Source organism: Bos taurus, chromosome 9, assembly GCF_002263795.3.
Source record: "Bos taurus isolate L1 Dominette 01449 registration number 42190680 breed Hereford chromosome 9, ARS-UCD2.0, whole genome shotgun sequence".
Lineage (NCBI taxonomy): Eukaryota > Metazoa > Chordata > Mammalia > Artiodactyla > Bovidae > Bos > Bos taurus.
In genome coordinates, this window is record NC_037336.1 from 63822102 (window position 1) to 63838460 (window position 16359).

The window sequence follows — 16359 nt, forward strand, 5'->3', positions numbered from 1 at the left end:
TAAGGTATGTGTGTTTTTCATTATATAGATAAAGAGGAATGGAAGAATTTGTAGTTGGCACCTGCACTGGCAAACATGGTCTTTAAAAAAAAAACTTTCTAAAAATATTAAAAGTTGACAACTAATTAAGTTTTTTCTTCTCCAGGGCTGGTTGCACATAGCGATTTAGATGAAAGAGCTATCGAAGCTTTAAAAGAATTCAATGAAGACGGCGCATTGGCAGTTCTTCAGCAGTTTAAAGACAGTGATCTCTCTCATGTTCAGGTAACGTTAATTTGGTATGATTGTAAAAAAAAAAAAGTAGTTTTGACTTTTATTCAGTTAGGTATATTTAAGACTTACTCTTGAAAATAATTGGAAAATTCCTTTACAGAACAAAAGTGCCTTTTTATGTGGAGTCATGAAGACTTATAGGCAGAGAGAAAAACAGGGGACCAAAGTTGCAGATTCTAGCAAAGGACCAGATGAAGCAAAAATTAAGGTATGGCTTTTAAAAGTTTCTTTTTTACTCCTTTCAGTTTTTAAAGTTTTTTGTTTGTTGTTCTGACTATTTTCTAGCTTGGGTAAATATTCCTTGGGTGTGAAATTATTCCTTGTGTGTGTGTGGTAATGTTGAGAGTTAAACACCATGAGATAATTTGTTAATGTTTTCTCATTATTATTTTTTGAAGTGTCCTGCCTTCAACAGTTTCTGTTTCTAAACAACTTTGAAATTTTGCTTGTTACCCATGTATTCTTTACTAATGGTATTCTAAATAAAAGATTTAAAGAAATACAGTCACCATATTTTTCATATGAAACCTGCAAGTCCAGGTTAACTGACAGTGGAACCAAAAGGGGAGGGATCAGCTCACCCCATACTGATGGAGAGTGTACATTTAGCAATTGACTGCTTTTCTTAGGATTCTCAAGCCCCCGCATTAAATGAGTTTAGTATTTTAACAATGCCTTCTTCCTCATTCATTAGTGTGGGTTTTTAAGGCTAATTTGTTCATTTCTAAAATAGCTTTTAATGAAAAAATTGATTACTGTAGACATGTAAATGAAGAAACTGAGGCTGAGAGAAGTTTCCTTTGCCCTCACCCAAGTCACATAGTAGTAAAGTCAACTAGGTTTTGATCTTTGTGTTTTTTACTTGTGTTGATTTTTTGGTTCATAGAAAATATGATGATCATACTAGTTTTAATGTAGTATTCTTAACATATTGCCCCTGCTCTTGAACCAAGGATTCTAGTTTAAGAAAATAACTTATTAGGAAGGGATGGGTGTCAGTTGTGTTTTAATGGTATAGGAAGAGAGAAGTATGGAGTTAGTAGTTAATGTATAAAATTGAGGCTTTCAAATGAGTGAATTGTATCTGAACTATAAATCTAGTTTTTCCAAAGAAATGGAATATATAGTTGTTACTCATTGTAATTAGATCAGTTGTAAGTAAATCTACACTGAAAGTTATTAAAATTTTATAAAAAGTTGGAAATTTAGTTTGTGAAACATTCAGTTCTGTCTTTGGAAGGGAGTGGCGTAAAGCTTTAGTGTGACTTAAATTGTGGCAAGAAATCAGACATTTTTATAGACTATTTTTCAGAGGGAATAAGTGTTTCCTTTTTGTTTTTAGGGATTGACATAAAACAGATATTATTTGGGTTGTATGAAGATTTAAGTGAAAGAAGCACAGGGATTGCATAGGGGAAAAAGGAAAGATGAACCATTTAATGGTTTAGTTTATGTGATAGTAAGAGATTTGAGTTTATTTTTGTTACTAACCCAATATTGCACTGTTAAGCAAATATATTTGGGTATAGTAGAAAAAGACTGCTTAAAACGTGTACCACTTTGTGGACTTTTTTGTTAAGAGAATTTAGGAATAGAGTTCTTATCAATTACAGTATCTTTCCATAACTGTTTAATGTTCTTTGGGTAGAAATAAGGACTTCCCTGATGGCTAAGAAGGTAAAGTGTGTGCCTGCAACGCGGGAGACTTGGGTTTGATCCCTGGGTTGGGAAAGATCCCCTGGAGTAGGAAATGGCAACCCACTCCAGTACTCTTGCTTGGAAAATTCCATGGACGGAGGAGCTTTTTAGGCTACGTCCATGGGGTCACAAAGAGTTGGTAGAAATAAAATCTGTCCAGTCTTTTTCATTTAAGAACTAAAGTGCTCCTCCCCCCATCACTTAACAGCATTCTGATAAGTTTTATCATGTGCTTGATATTAGTTTATTTCAAAGTTTATCAGCTAATTATTAGATTCTTTTTATTTAGAAAACTAGTTTTGTGCATTGTGGGTGAGATGGTGGAAAAGGAATAATCTTGCTTTTTCCTTAGGCTAACAGTGGATGACTACTTTCTACTGTTTTGCTTATAATAAGAGATAAAAAGAATCTTTTTATGCTCTGAGTTAAATATAAGTTGTTTAAATTTTAACAGTTCACTTTTAGGGAGCTAATGTGTAGAGATTATATCGTGTTGCAGTTTCATAAAGTTTCCAAAAATCATTTTGGCTCTTTTTCTGAGTGATCCATGCTGTCCTGTGAAGCATGTTACTTGAATGTCAAATGAATAAGAGGTTATTTTTCCTGCATCTCCTCTTAAGTTTCTGGATTTAGTTGGAGGAGTGTAATTTGTAAAGGTTGGTGAAACTCCCAGAATGGCAGTAGGTACCTCGGAGTGTGGGTTACTGGGAAATTTGTTGGGTAAGAAAGCTAGGTTTGGGAGAGATAAGTTACCTCCTCCTTCAGGAGAGAATTTCAGCTTAATTATGCAGTCATTTTTTAGAAGGGCAGAATAGATAAACCTTGCCTTCAGAGTTGATGAATCAATATTTTGTGTTGTTCACTAAGCACTGCTCAGTAATTGGAGACCAGAAAATTACTTGACCAGGATCCTGAAACTTTCATTATAAATTAGCACATATTATGAATTATAAGCACACATTAAAAGAGTTCTAAAACAGACAACAAAAACCTGTTAGTAGGGAATATTGCCAATATAAATGGAAAGATTTGAACAAAATTGATTTTTTCATAACTGCTTGCTGCACGGGTGTGGTCTTATGAATGAAATATATTAATGACATTTTCAACTTTTTAAGGCACTCTTGGAAAGAACAGGCTACACACTCGATGTGACCACTGGACAGAGGAAGTATGGGGGACCGCCTCCAGATTCCGTTTATTCAGGTCAGCAGCCTTCTGTTGGCACTGAGGTAAAGAAACTAAAAACTTGTACCCTTTGTAGTAAATGTACACGTGTCTGGTTTCTTATAGAAATTCTCCATGGTTTTTACTGCATATTTAATTTACAGATATTTGTGGGGAAGATTCCAAGAGATCTGTTTGAGGATGAACTTGTTCCATTGTTTGAAAAAGCTGGACCTATATGGGATCTTCGTTTAATGATGGATCCACTAACAGGTCTCAATAGAGGTTATGCGTTTGTCACTTTTTGTACAAAAGAAGCAGCTCAGGAGGCTGTTAAACTGGTGAGTTTTTTTTTTCTTTCAGTCTTCACATTTGCTGTTTATAATTAAAGCCAGGCCTTTTCTTATTGTGTTAACTGAATGTTTTTGAAGTGCTGATTAGGCACTGTCTTTCACATTTTCCGTGTACACGTTATAGCAGTATCTTTTGCGGGTATAGTTGAACTGACTCGGGATCTATAAGGTAGTGTGGTGGAGTTATAGTTACTGGTTCTTTGAAACATTTGGCTTAGTGATTTTTTTTTAATTTTAGGAATGTTAAAAGGTGTAGGAAAGTAACTGTAGTAGACCGGGCTCCTGTTGGGCCATATCTGGCTATCCCTTTTTAGAAATGTTTCATGAAGACATTGTGATGATAAATTTCTAGTTAATGAAATAGGGATTTTATGGTGAATGGCAGTATTTGATTTAAAAATAGCAGATGTCAGGTGAGGACCTAGTTATATTCCCAATTTAAAGAACTTTAATATTTCAAGTTATGGCTTATATAACTCCTTCAAATTAGTTTTATTAAATTCTGTGACTCAAGTGGTTTCTATATTTTGTAGTTGAAGATGTCATAAGTTAATTTCAATCCAAGAAATCTATCAAAAAGTGCAGCTGGGGAGGAACTTTTGTAAATGGTTCACTATGGCAGATTATTTGTTTTGCGCTGTCTGACTTGCGTGTTATATGGGTAATTCTGGCAAACTTGAAATTCGTAGACTGATTATTCCTGAATTTTATTTTTTCTTTCCTCACCATCATCTATATCACATTTTCAGGCAAGCCTTAAGGAGAAAAAGCAAACAAATACACTCCATTTAGCTTTCTATATAGCTTGCATCTTTCTATTGGTGTGTGTAATTGAATATTGTAAGGTTAACATTAGAAAAGTATGCTACTTGGGAAGAATAAAGAATTCAGGTTTTTGGATATTTCTGTTTAAATCAAGGCTGATTTTTCCCTTCTTTCCAAGGATGCTATTACAGAAGGGAGAGTATATAGCTCTAGCGTCCCATTAACTGTCAAGATTTTAGTTTAAACAGTTCAAGTGAAATTGAGAACTTTTTAGGGTTCTGGAAAGATAAACTGTAGAAATCATTCAGCTGAATCTAAAAGAACATTTTGCCAGATAGTAATAAAGTAGCAGCAAGTTTTAATGTGGAAATGTACAGTGATTGAGAAGGCAATGAGCTATCTTATCTTACTACAAAAAGCTTGTGTAGAATTTAATGATGTCAGACCCAGTTTATTTACTAGGTATTACATAAAGCTTAGTTTTGTTTAGTGGTGTGATTACTTAGTGTTATAAGTAATGATACGTGTATTTATTATTTTTAATAGGAATTATTAAACCAACACTTGACTAAATTTTTGCTGCCAAAATACACCAATTATGGTAGGTCCTCACTAGAGTATTTCTAGGTGATGTTCAGAATCTTTATAGTAAAGAAACCATAATTAGAAGAAGATACATAAACCAGTCCTAACATGACAATTTTGAGTGCCAATAAATACACATGAAATATGTTTCAGTTTGGGCAGTTGCCTTGGCTTAACATAATATAGTCCAAAATTGCATTGCTGTAGGCTTAGAGTAGTCTTAATAACATAGTTAAGTTTTTGACTGTAACGCAGAAATTTCCAGATAGTCAAACAGCTATTTTGATTCGTCTAGAAACAGCTCTTGTCCTAAACAAATGTTTTTACATTTTTTTTCTGGGTTTGAATTTGAGTCCTTATCTGGGGGAATATTTACTTTTTGCTGTCTAATCAGTAGGAGGCTCTGCACTTTGGTGTCTTTTTAAAGATAGTCTTAGTACTGGGATGTTAGTACTGGGATGAACTGGATGTATTCTTACTGCTTTTTCTGAAGAGATGTTTTACCATAGCTAGGATTATGGTGATAGAATTGGGAGACTTGCCTTAGTACAACAGTAAAAGAAAGGACTAGGCTTTTGAGGAAATGAAACATTCTAGAGAAATAAAAAACTGAAGTTGATTTGGATGTTTTATGCTACCTTGTTTTGACTCCTGGATGTAACACCCCAGATGTGTTTTTTAAGGGAGTGTATTTTGAAGACTGTTCCTAGTTGTGTCATATCACAAGTCTACTTGAATTACAGCTTTATCAAAGAAGTTTTTGTATAAGATAGTTGAACTGTTCTAGATGTACATAATCAAATGTTGAGAAAATGTCTTTTTTAGATTGTAGATCAGACAAGATTGAAGCAGCATCACTTTTTGCTTTCCTATACTTTGAGTATCTTGAGACATACCTTATATTGAGATAGTTTATATATTCGGTCTTATTTTTTGATGTATATAATTTGACAATGACCTCCAATAAAAAATGTAGATTTTAAATTTGCATCTGAATTGTAGAAATGGGTTGATGTTAACAGCTGAAGAGACTTGAAGTTAGAAGCAACTGCAAACTTCTTAGTCACCCTGTTTTCAGCTAACATTTGCCTTGTATTTGGGGGAATAAGAAAATGTATCTGTAAATGATGATAGTCTAGTTGTGGAAGCAAGATCTAAATTTATGGGAAGGTGTTTGATAGCTGCCACTTGTTGCTTGTTAAGGCGCAGGAGCTGTGCTCTGTGCCACATTATTACTTTTAAATACCACTGCAAACCATTCTTCAAGGTAAGTGAAATAACTTTTTTCTACAGTGAATAAATAGACCGGGTGGATTGCCCAGGGCCATGCAGGTTTGGTTTATTTAGCGTGTTCTTAATGGCACCCCACTCCAGTACTCTTGCCTGGAAAATGCCATGGAGGGAGGAGCCTGGAGGGCTGCAGTCCATGGGGTCGCTGAGGGTCGGACAGACTGAGTGACTTCACTTTCACTTTTCACTTTCATGCATTGGAGAAGGAAATGGCAACCCACTCCAGTGTTCTTGACTGGAGAATCCCAGGGACGGGGGAGCCTGGTGGGCTGCCGTCTATGGGGTTGCACAGAGTCGAAGACGACTGAAGTGACTTAGCAGTACTGTTAACTGGACATAACAGTTTAAACCAGCAGTATATGTTATGTTGCCAGTGAGCCTGATTCTTTGTGTAGTGGTTTAGGTGGTCTTAAAAGGTGTTGAGTGTGAGTCTTCTCTGCTGCCAAGTTTATTTCTGGCATCTAACCAGTTTGTACCATCTTCCTGCTACCACCCTAGCCTGAGGTACCATTTGAAGAGTCCTAGCTAGTCTCGTTGCTTTCCGTTGCCCCTTTACGGTTTTACCATTTAGCCATGTAGGTTAGATCGCAGCATTCCCATCCTGAGAATAATGGCTTCTAAACAAGGCTCTATCTGCTCAAGTTTCTGCTTAACCTCTCTCCTCCTACTCTTCTTTATGACCGTTCCATCCATACTTTGCCTTTTTTGTTCTCCTCAAAAGCTGTGACCATTTCCAACTCAAGTTTGCCTTCTGGGCTTTCCACCACTTCTTCCAGTTAGCCCAGCTGCTGCCTTCTTATCAATCAGATTTTCTTAGAGGGCCTTTCTAAGAAAGGTTTACTACCCACTTGCCCCATGATAGTATACTGAACATGATTTAAAAAAAGAATGTTTAGATGTACTTAAAATTATTTCTTGACTTTGAAACATTTGCATCTCTCTTCCCTTCAGAGAATTTGCTTTTTTTCTGCGTCCCTGACATTCAGAACAGTGCCACTATAGAATAGGTACTGGATAAATAACCTGACCGGCTGACCAGTGCTGTCTTATTCAAAGATTTTCTCGCTTTCATTTGCAATTGTTCTCTGCTACCATCAGCCCTAGGGATTAATATAGATGCATGGGGAGGGTGACACTTTGTCCTCTGTAGCATTTGGTGTTGTCACAAAGTCCAAGAGGAACGCAGGCAGGTGTGTATGTGTATTTGTATGTGTGCTTCTGGAATTGGAGCCCAGGGCAACTGGCTCTGCAAGTGCCCATTATGGTCCAATACACTGTAAGTGTCTTACTGAAAAAAAACTTCTTGCGAAGACTGGAATACTGACCTCTATTTACACGTTAAGAGTTGTGACTTTAATAGCCACTGATGGTTTATTCACCACAGTGGTTGTATACACCAGTGTACAACCACTTTGATGAATGCAGCTGACAAGAGAGGTCCACAAAGTATTTTAAGTAGCAATTAGCAAACGTTCACTGTGAATACCATGAAAACTTTAACTATGAGTGTACAAGTAGTTTGATCCAGTTCTTGACTTTGGGGTTTCTGGAACATGAGAGGCTAACTACAACTAATTAAAGTGGAAGCTGATGGGTCACAGGGTAAAGGAAGGATGAAGGGATAGATTGCTTTGAGTTGGGGTTGATAGAGAAGGCTTTGTCCTAAAGAGGTTTGAATAGGGAGGGAAGTGAAGGAAATAGATGAGTTGAAGCAGTGATTTGTGGGAAGAAAGATGAAACTTGTTTAAGTGAATGCTAAAAGGCAGTAGTCATTGACTACTGGACTGAGTTGCATGGTACCATTGAAGTTTTGAGTGTTAGTGTAGGTTGCATAATGTAAATATGTTATAGATGGTATTTCTTTTTTCCTTATTAGTGATTTGAATGAGGGTATAGTTGGACTGATTGAGATGTTTGGTGACTTGAATCTACATGTAGTGATAAATGCCATGGGGGATGACAAAATAAGGATCTGAAAGATTTTGATAGCCTGGGACAGTAGTTTATATCAGAAGGGTGGAATTGAGGGGGGTTGAAAGTCAAGTCCTATACACAACTTACTCACAAGTAAACTGTAGTGTTTCAGCAGTGTGGTATGATTGCCAAATAAGCTGAGATAATCTTGGACTGCATGTTATAGAAGCCGGTGTTTAGAAGTGTTAGAATAGTCTCCAGCTTACTCTAGACTCCTCAGTCTTAGCCTGCATTTGTGTTGTTGTGTTATGAATGTCACTGTTTCGTGGCACTCCTGGAGGCACTTTCCAATTTCAGAGAAGGAATGATTAGCCAAGCAAAGAGGACTGAGTTGTAAGCATTGTGTGTAGGTATGTGAAGTGCCTCATTTGGAGGAGGAAATAGATTCATTGGAGAATTTTTAGGGAAGTAGGTTTGACTCAATGTAAAGAAGACTTACTTGGACAGGCTTGGGAGGCAGCTGTTTCGCTGCTATAAGGAGAGTTAGGACTGAGCAACTACTTCTGGATCAGATTCCAAATCTGAGGTTGCTGAGTTTCTCGGGATTTGTTGACTGATTGGCTATGAGGCAAGGAAAGAGTGACTTGGTGTTTTTGAGCCTGGGTGATGGGAATGTTCCAGGCTGTACAGTTCATTTTGGTGTTCTGAAATACTGAAACTATATTGGTTCATCTTTGTTTTATTTGATTACCTCACTGTGCTACTGGATCTGAAAGCTAGATTTCTAAAACGTGTTAATTTCAGTGCCAACTTTCCTAGTTTGGAAAAGACATTTTTTTGTTTATCTTGATACCATTATATAGTCCTGATTACTTAACCCTTGAGAGTAAGGGTTTATCAGCATTAAATTAGAATCTCTAGTAAGCATCAGAACAGTTGTTTGTAATGCCTTTCTACAGTCTAAGTCACTGTTACTCACTTGCTAGGATGTAAAGTTTAATTTTGACTTTAAGATGATAGATTGGCCTTAAAAATGCTAGAGTAAGAAAAGTTAACTCAAAATATACATGGAAAAGTGCATGCTTAATCTGTAGATGCGGACATTGCTTTGAAAATGTTTACTTTGCTTCATTTGGACAATATGCCCAGAGTCTTTTTTCCTTTAATGACTTCACTGGAGAGCCAGTTTACTCTCTATGGGTCAGTTAAAAATGTTTCCATTTTTTAAATTAAAAAAAAATGTGGATGAAGAGTTACAGTTTTCTTTATAAATCCTGCTAAATATTCATAGCTTCCTATTGGTCAGACTGAATGAATGAATGCTGAGTTGCTTCAGTTGTGTCTGGCTCTTTGCGACCCCATGGACTATAGCCCACCAGGCTCCTCTGTTCATGGAATTCTCCAGGCAAGAATACTGGAGTGGGTTTCCATTTCCTTCTCCAGGGGAATCTTCCCCACCCATGGATCAAACCTGTGTCTTTTACATCTTCTGCACTGTCAGGCAGGTTCTTTACCTCTGGTGTTACCTGGGAACCCACCAGGTCTGACAGTTGTTCAGACTACTGTCATTTTAAATACCTTCTACCTACCCTACCTTGATTAACCAGAGCAGGGCTGGTGAGGATAGGTTAGAAGGGAAGAAACTTTGCTTATATAGAAAATAATGGCAACAGTTATCACCATTTTGAAGCAGCATTATTAAGTACATAGCCCCTGGTCTTAGAATATTTGGAAAACAAAAATACAAAAAAGGGAAAGTGATACCAAATTCTGTCATCTTCAGAGTAACTCCTCTTTCTCTCTTTTCCTTGGTCAACTTCTGGAATTACAGACTAAATGACCAAATTGAAAGTCATTGATTTGTTGCTAAGGCTGGCTATTTGATGCTTATGTGTAAAAATCTAGGGAATGTACATGTCTTAAATAGTTTATTGTGTTCTTAGATTCACTTACTTGTGTGGTGGGATATTGTAGTCTCATTGTCCATAATCCCATGCAATGATGGATTCAACCATAGGTCTACTATCTGCAGATAACTGCATATTTCTACTTTTAAGAGGTGCTTGGTCTAAATACAAATAGTATGGGAAAACAAAGTCCAGGGCAGTATTTCTTAATCTCAGCACTATTTTAGACTAGATAGCTATCATGCTGGGCTATTTTGTGAATTATAGGATGTTTGGTAACATCTCTGACCTCTACTTACCCACTAAATACTAAGAGCAAGTCCCACCTCTAGTTGACCAAAATCTGCCTGTTTATAGTCGATAAGTCATGTCCAGCTCTTTTGTGATCCCATGGGCTGTAGCCCACCAGGCTTCTCTGTCCATGGGGTTTCCCAGGCAAGAAGACTGGAGTGGGCTGCCATTTTCTTCTCAGGGTATGGAACCTGCCTCTCCTGCATTGGCAGGCGGATTCTTCACCTCTAAGCCACGAGGTCTAGTTGACCAAAATCTGTCTAGATATTGTCAAACGTGCCTCCTCCCTCCCTGGGCAAAATCTACACCTGTTGAGAACTACTGATCTGTGTTAACATAGAAGCGTGTTTTTATTGATCCTTATAGAATTTAGGGATTGCAAAGTATTTGGTTGAGCTCAAATCTACAGGTATGCAGAAGAGATTTCCATGGTGAAGTTTCAGGGAAAGCATTATATTCAGAGGCGTAGCAGTGTGAGAACTGACATCATTAGCCACGATTACAATAGTGTGAAGAAAGGGAAGAAGCGGGAGGAATTTTAGGATGGGCTTACTGATGTTCAGCTATTTGAACTTTGTTTTGCTGATGGGGAGTCGTTGAGGGATATTTTTTTCCTAATAGGCAAAATTGTGATTAAAAAAAAAGAATGCCTCTGGCATAAGTGTAAAGAATAGAGGTAATCTTGGGATCATGATTGACTGACTAGTCAGTCAGTTCAGTTGCCCACTCTCTGCGACCCCATGGACTGCAGCATGGCAGGCTTCCCTGTCCGTCAACTCCCAGAGCCTACTCAAACTCACGTCTGTCGAGTTGGTGATGCCATCCAACCATCTCATTCTCTGTCGTCACCTTCTCCTGCCTTCACTCTTTCCCAGCATCAGGGTCTTTTCCACTGAGTCAGCTCTTCACATTAGGTGGCCAGAGTATTGGAGTTTCAGCTTCAACATCAGTCCTTCAAATGAATATTCAGGACTGATTTCCTGTAGGATTGACTGCTTTGATCTCCTTGCAGTCCAAGGGACTCTGAAGAGTCTTCTCCAACACCACAGTTCAAAATGATGACCAGAGACTTGGCCAAGTATGAACTGAGTTGGGGTAAAAAGTACAAAACTGAACTGGAGGGAAAGATGATTGAACTTCATGTTTAATTTTGAATACCTGGAGATAATGGAGAAAGGGACAGTGAGGAATCAATTTTCTGACTTAGTTGTACTTCCTTCACTCATACCTTATGTACCTGTTGCACAAGAATCAGAATAACAGGGATAGGATCTTTTTGGGTTTTGCCTCTATGGTTTTGTTGCCTTTTATGATTTATGGTCACTTGAAGATTGTTTACATTTTACTATAGTTTTATAGTTGCTTCTATACTTACACCATAATCTACTTGTCTTTCTCCAGTGTTATCATAGGCTTGATGAAAATGAAGTGGGGGGGGGGGTGGAATGTACAGCCGGATTCAGAATAGTGAGGTTCTTCTTTTAGACTTAGGATTTGAAGCTGAAGAATCATTATTGTAACTTTTTATGAGTGGTTAGGGGAGATGGAAAAATAAGATTGAAGTGCTGATTAACAGAAAGACAGAAAGCTTGTTGACAATTTGAATCTATTTTCCTTACATGGAAATAGTCAGCAGGATGCATTTAAGTAGAAAACAAGGTATTGTGTAATCAGTAATTTGGAATTTAAGCTGCTTACAGATTGGAATCTTATCAGATTTGCTAAATTTCAAGGACTTGACAATTTTTGGTTTAGTTCATAAACGTGATCAGTGTTTTGTTGTTACAGTCTTCCTGTGTCTCAGATTATAATTTTTTAAAGGATACTTGATAAACTTAAGTGTTGAATTCTTAGTTTGTTAAAAGATCTTGCTTTTCTGTATGGGATTTGTGTGTCTTTCTGTAATAAGCACCTGTCATAGGATATTTTAAGTATTTTTAAAACATGGTGCACTTTTCCCCCTTTCAGTATAATAATCACGAAATTCGTTCTGGAAAACACATTGGTGTCTGCATCTCGGTTGCCAACAACAGGCTTTTTGTGGGCTCTATTCCTAAGAGTAAAACCAAGGAACAGATTCTTGAAGAATTTAGCAAAGTAACAGGTAAGTTGGATTTATTTGGAAGGAGGTGCAAGTTGTAACACTTAAGGTAATTGCAGACTTCTATGTGCCAAGCACTGTTTTAAGCACTACATTTATTGATTCATTTTATTCTTTCTATAGCCATGTAAGATAGGTATCTGCATATTTCAGACATGGAATCAGAAGGTTTTGGGAAATAACTTGCTGAATGTTAGATAGTTAGTAAGGAATACATCTGGGATTTGAACTCAATCTGCACAATCATTGTTGTGCTTCCTGTTTTGGAAGATTGTATTTCTTTGTGTGTTTTTATGCATGTTGAGGTTCTGGTTGACATTCTTAGTAAAAATATTTGGTAGGTAATGACTTGATTTTCCAAATTATAGGAATAGTGAGTACTCTTGCTATAAGCAGAGAGCCTACATTGTCTTTGAATTAAAGTTTCCAAGTGACAGGCTTTTATAAGAAAACAGTTTTATCTGCCTAGAATATATTTAGCAAATTATCAGCCTGTTACCAGTTTTCAGGATCATTTGAAATTCTTATACAATACTAAGATAGTCTATTTCATTTGACATAAACATATTGATATCTGAGGCCAGGAGAGTGCCATTAAAAATTAGGTTTTACTTGGATGGGATGAAACATTTTATATTTCTGGTTTTCCTAAAAGAGTTTTGTAAAGATTTCGAGCCTCTCTGTTGTCTAATTAATGGAAGCAGAATAGTCCTCAGGTCTAAGTAAAAAGGGTACCTTTTTTTTTTTTTTTTTTAATGGAGATTTTTGCATTAGGAATACTTGGGAAAGTGTGGATTAGGTAAATTATCTGGACCAGTATTTTTGAGCTGGACAGAATTTTGAGTATTTTTTTATATATATTAAAATACATATTTTAATATATCTGGACCGATATTTTCAGTATATTATCTCTTGTGAAGATAAGAGATTAGTTCTCATTTTGATATTTAAGTATAATATTAGCAAAAAAATCTTTTAGTCTGCTTATTCTTGTTTATTTTATCTAATTTCCCTGGAATGGTTGCTTCCTTTCAGAGGGTCTTACAGACGTCATTTTATACCACCAACCAGACGACAAGAAAAAAAACAGAGGCTTTTGTTTCCTTGAATATGAAGATCACAAAACAGCTGCGCAGGCAAGACGTAGGTTAATGAGTGGTAAAGTCAAGGTCTGGGGAAATGTTGGAACTGTTGAATGGGCTGATCCTATAGAAGACCCCGATCCTGAGGTTATGGCAAAGGTAATGACAGTTGGGTTAAGATTGTTCTGTGTGGTGTTGGTGGGAGCAGCAGGAGGCTTTAGAGAGTGGAGGAAAACTGTGTGCTTTCTTACACTGTGCTTTGAAAGTGATAGAAGTGTTCTGTGTTAAAGGCCACACACCAGAAGTAAATAACAAGTGCATGGAGGGTGAATACAGAAATTATTCATGGACCCTCAGCCATAGTTGTGTAGCATCATAACTCTCGTGAAGTAGTTAGCCTACGTGCTGTGGAGATGACTGACTTTGATTTTTGTGTGGATTCAAAAAGAAATTTCTGTAAGTTTTTGAGAATGGCGCCATTTGATTACATGGTTTTTATGTTAAAAGTCCTACTCCTAAAAATAGTGAACTGTACTGGCCTCAGCAGAGCTGCTGCAGTTACAAGGTTTAGCTATTATTAGGTATCCTGCTTCAGCAGTCTGTTGAGACATCTATGAGAACAAATATCTCTTGAGTCAACACTTTACCACTTTACCAGTGCAGCTCACAGTTAAGTTATTCCACCCTTTGTCTTTTTAAGAATCTTCTTTAATGGTGATAGGCCAGCAAATAGAGTGAGTTCACTTAAATAAGGAAAGGAGTGTGAGGTATCAGAGTTGTGAATATTAAACAGTAAATATTCTTGAAGACAGAGATACTTAGGATTCATTCTTTTTTTCTTTGGCTTATTAAGCTTTCGTTAGCCCTCTAAGATTAAGAAATTCAGATGCTACTTTTAGGAGGAAGTGATAATGTTTTTTAGCCAGGTTAAATTTGTAGTTGTATTTTGAGGATCTTTCAGGATTGGAAGAATTTATCTTAACAATGCTTTGAATATTCTTCTCTGTGAAGGGTTTCAGTTAGTTTTGACTTGCTTTGTTAAGTTCAGCTGCTTTTTAAGATGGCATAGTATTCACGTTTGGAGAAGGCAATGGCAACCCACTCTAGTACTCTTGCCTGGAAAATCCCATGGATGGAGGAACCTGGTAGGCTGCAGTCCAAGGGGTCATGAAGACTTGGATGTGACTGAGCGACTTCACCTCCACATTTCACTCTCATGCATTGGAGAAGGAAGTGGCAACCCACCCTAGTGTTCTTGCCTGGAGAATACCAGGGATGGGGGAGCCTGGTGGGCTGCCATCTTTGGGGTTGCACAGGATTGGACACGACTGAAGCGACTTAGCAGGAGCAGTATTCACACTATTAGGAAATAGCCACCTCCATTTTGATTGTAAAATAATAACTACTGGAAAGTACTAGGACTTGCCTTGTGGCTCATCTGGTAAAGAATCTGCCTGCAATGCAGGGACACCCTGGTTCAGTCCCTGGGTTGGGAAGATCTCCTGGAGAAGGAAAAGGCTACCTACTCCAGTATTCTGGCCTGGAGAATTCCATGGGTTACAAAGAGTCAAACACGACTGAGCAACTCTTCACTTCACTTCAGGAAATGCTGTGCATAGCGTGTTTTGTTTTTGAGCAGCAAGTACAGTGGTTTCCCATACACATCTGCCACCATACCTGCACAGCCTCCTCCACTATCAGTATCCTTGCTAGAGCGGTACGTTGTCATAATCAGTGATCCAAATGAAAAGTTTTATAATTCAGTCTTTCCATTAGGATTTACTGTTGGTGTTCTACATCCTATAGATTTGACAAATGTATGTCTTGTATCCATTATCATAGTATCATACAGAATATTTTTATTGCCTTAAGAATTCTCCATGGTTGCCTCTTCATCTCTTCTCCTTCATTCCTGGCAAATATTGCTCTTTTTACTATCTCCATAGCTTTGTCCTTCCTTTTCCAAATGTCACATACATAGTTGGAATCATATAGTATGTAACCATTTAAGATACCTTCTTTTACTCCATGTCTTTTCATGGATTGATGGCTCATTTCTTGTTTAGTACTAAGTATTATTCCATTGTCTGAATGAACTGAAATTTATCCAGTCACTTACTGAAGGACAGCTTTGTTGCTTCCAAGTTTTGGCAATTATGAATTAAGGTATGCTAAACATCCATATGCAGGTTTTTGTGTGGACATGTTTTCACCTCTTTTGAGTAAGTACCAAAGAGTGTGATTAGTGGATCATATGGTACAAAAGTAAGTTTAGTTTCGTAAGAAGCTGCCAAAATTGTATAATTTTGCATTCTAATGCGGTGAATATGTTGTTCAACATTCTCAACAGCATTCGATGGTGTTGGTGTTTTGTATTTTGGCCGGTCGTTCTAATACTTTGTAATGATATCTCACTGTTTTAATTTGCAATTCCCTAATGACATGTGATATGTGATACTGAGCATCTTTTCTTATGCTTAGTCACCATCTGTGCATCTTTGAGATATCTGTTTAGAATTTTGCCCATTAAATTCAGTAGCGCCTTAATGTTTGCCCAAATGAGTTGAAAATTTAGTCTAGTTTATATTTCTAATGGATTGTGACTAAAGTTAAGTTTGCAGGGTTGGGATGGTGGCATCTTGGAAATTTAATTGTTTGGAAATATATAGAAGTTTCTGTTTCTTAAATTTCAGGTAAAAGTGCTGTTTGTACGCAACCTGGCTAATACTGTAACAGAAGAGATTTTAGAAAAGGCATTTAGTCAGTTTGGGAAACTGGAACGAGTGAAGAAATTAAAAGATTATGCTTTCATTCATTTTGATGAACGAGATGGTGCTGTCAAGGTAAATAACTGGGGGAATAATAGGTATCTAATTAGCGGCTAATGATTTTTAGTTATCCTAAAATCAGAAGGTTTTAGAAAATTGAAGGAA

General features: G+C 37.1%; 1 protein-coding gene across 9 annotated transcripts in view; it reads left to right on the top strand.

Moving 5' to 3' along the window:
- The window catches only part of SYNCRIP (synaptotagmin binding cytoplasmic RNA interacting protein), a 30595-nt gene that overhangs the window by 3137 nt on the left and 11099 nt on the right, over positions 1-16359 (top strand). For 8 of the 9 annotated variants that reach the window (XM_005210908.5, XM_024996982.2, XM_024996981.2 and 5 more), the window contains 7 exons: positions 146-264; positions 374-481; positions 3090-3203; positions 3303-3479; positions 12212-12347; positions 13380-13585; positions 16120-16269. In XM_005210908.5, the coding sequence (XP_005210965.1) occupies positions 146-264; positions 374-481; positions 3090-3203; positions 3303-3479; positions 12212-12347; positions 13380-13585; positions 16120-16269 (1010 nt within the window). The remainder of the gene's footprint in view (positions 1-145; positions 265-373; positions 482-3089; positions 3204-3302; positions 3480-12211; positions 12348-13379; positions 13586-16119; positions 16270-16359) is intronic. The other variant, XM_010808536.4, reaches the window with a different exon arrangement.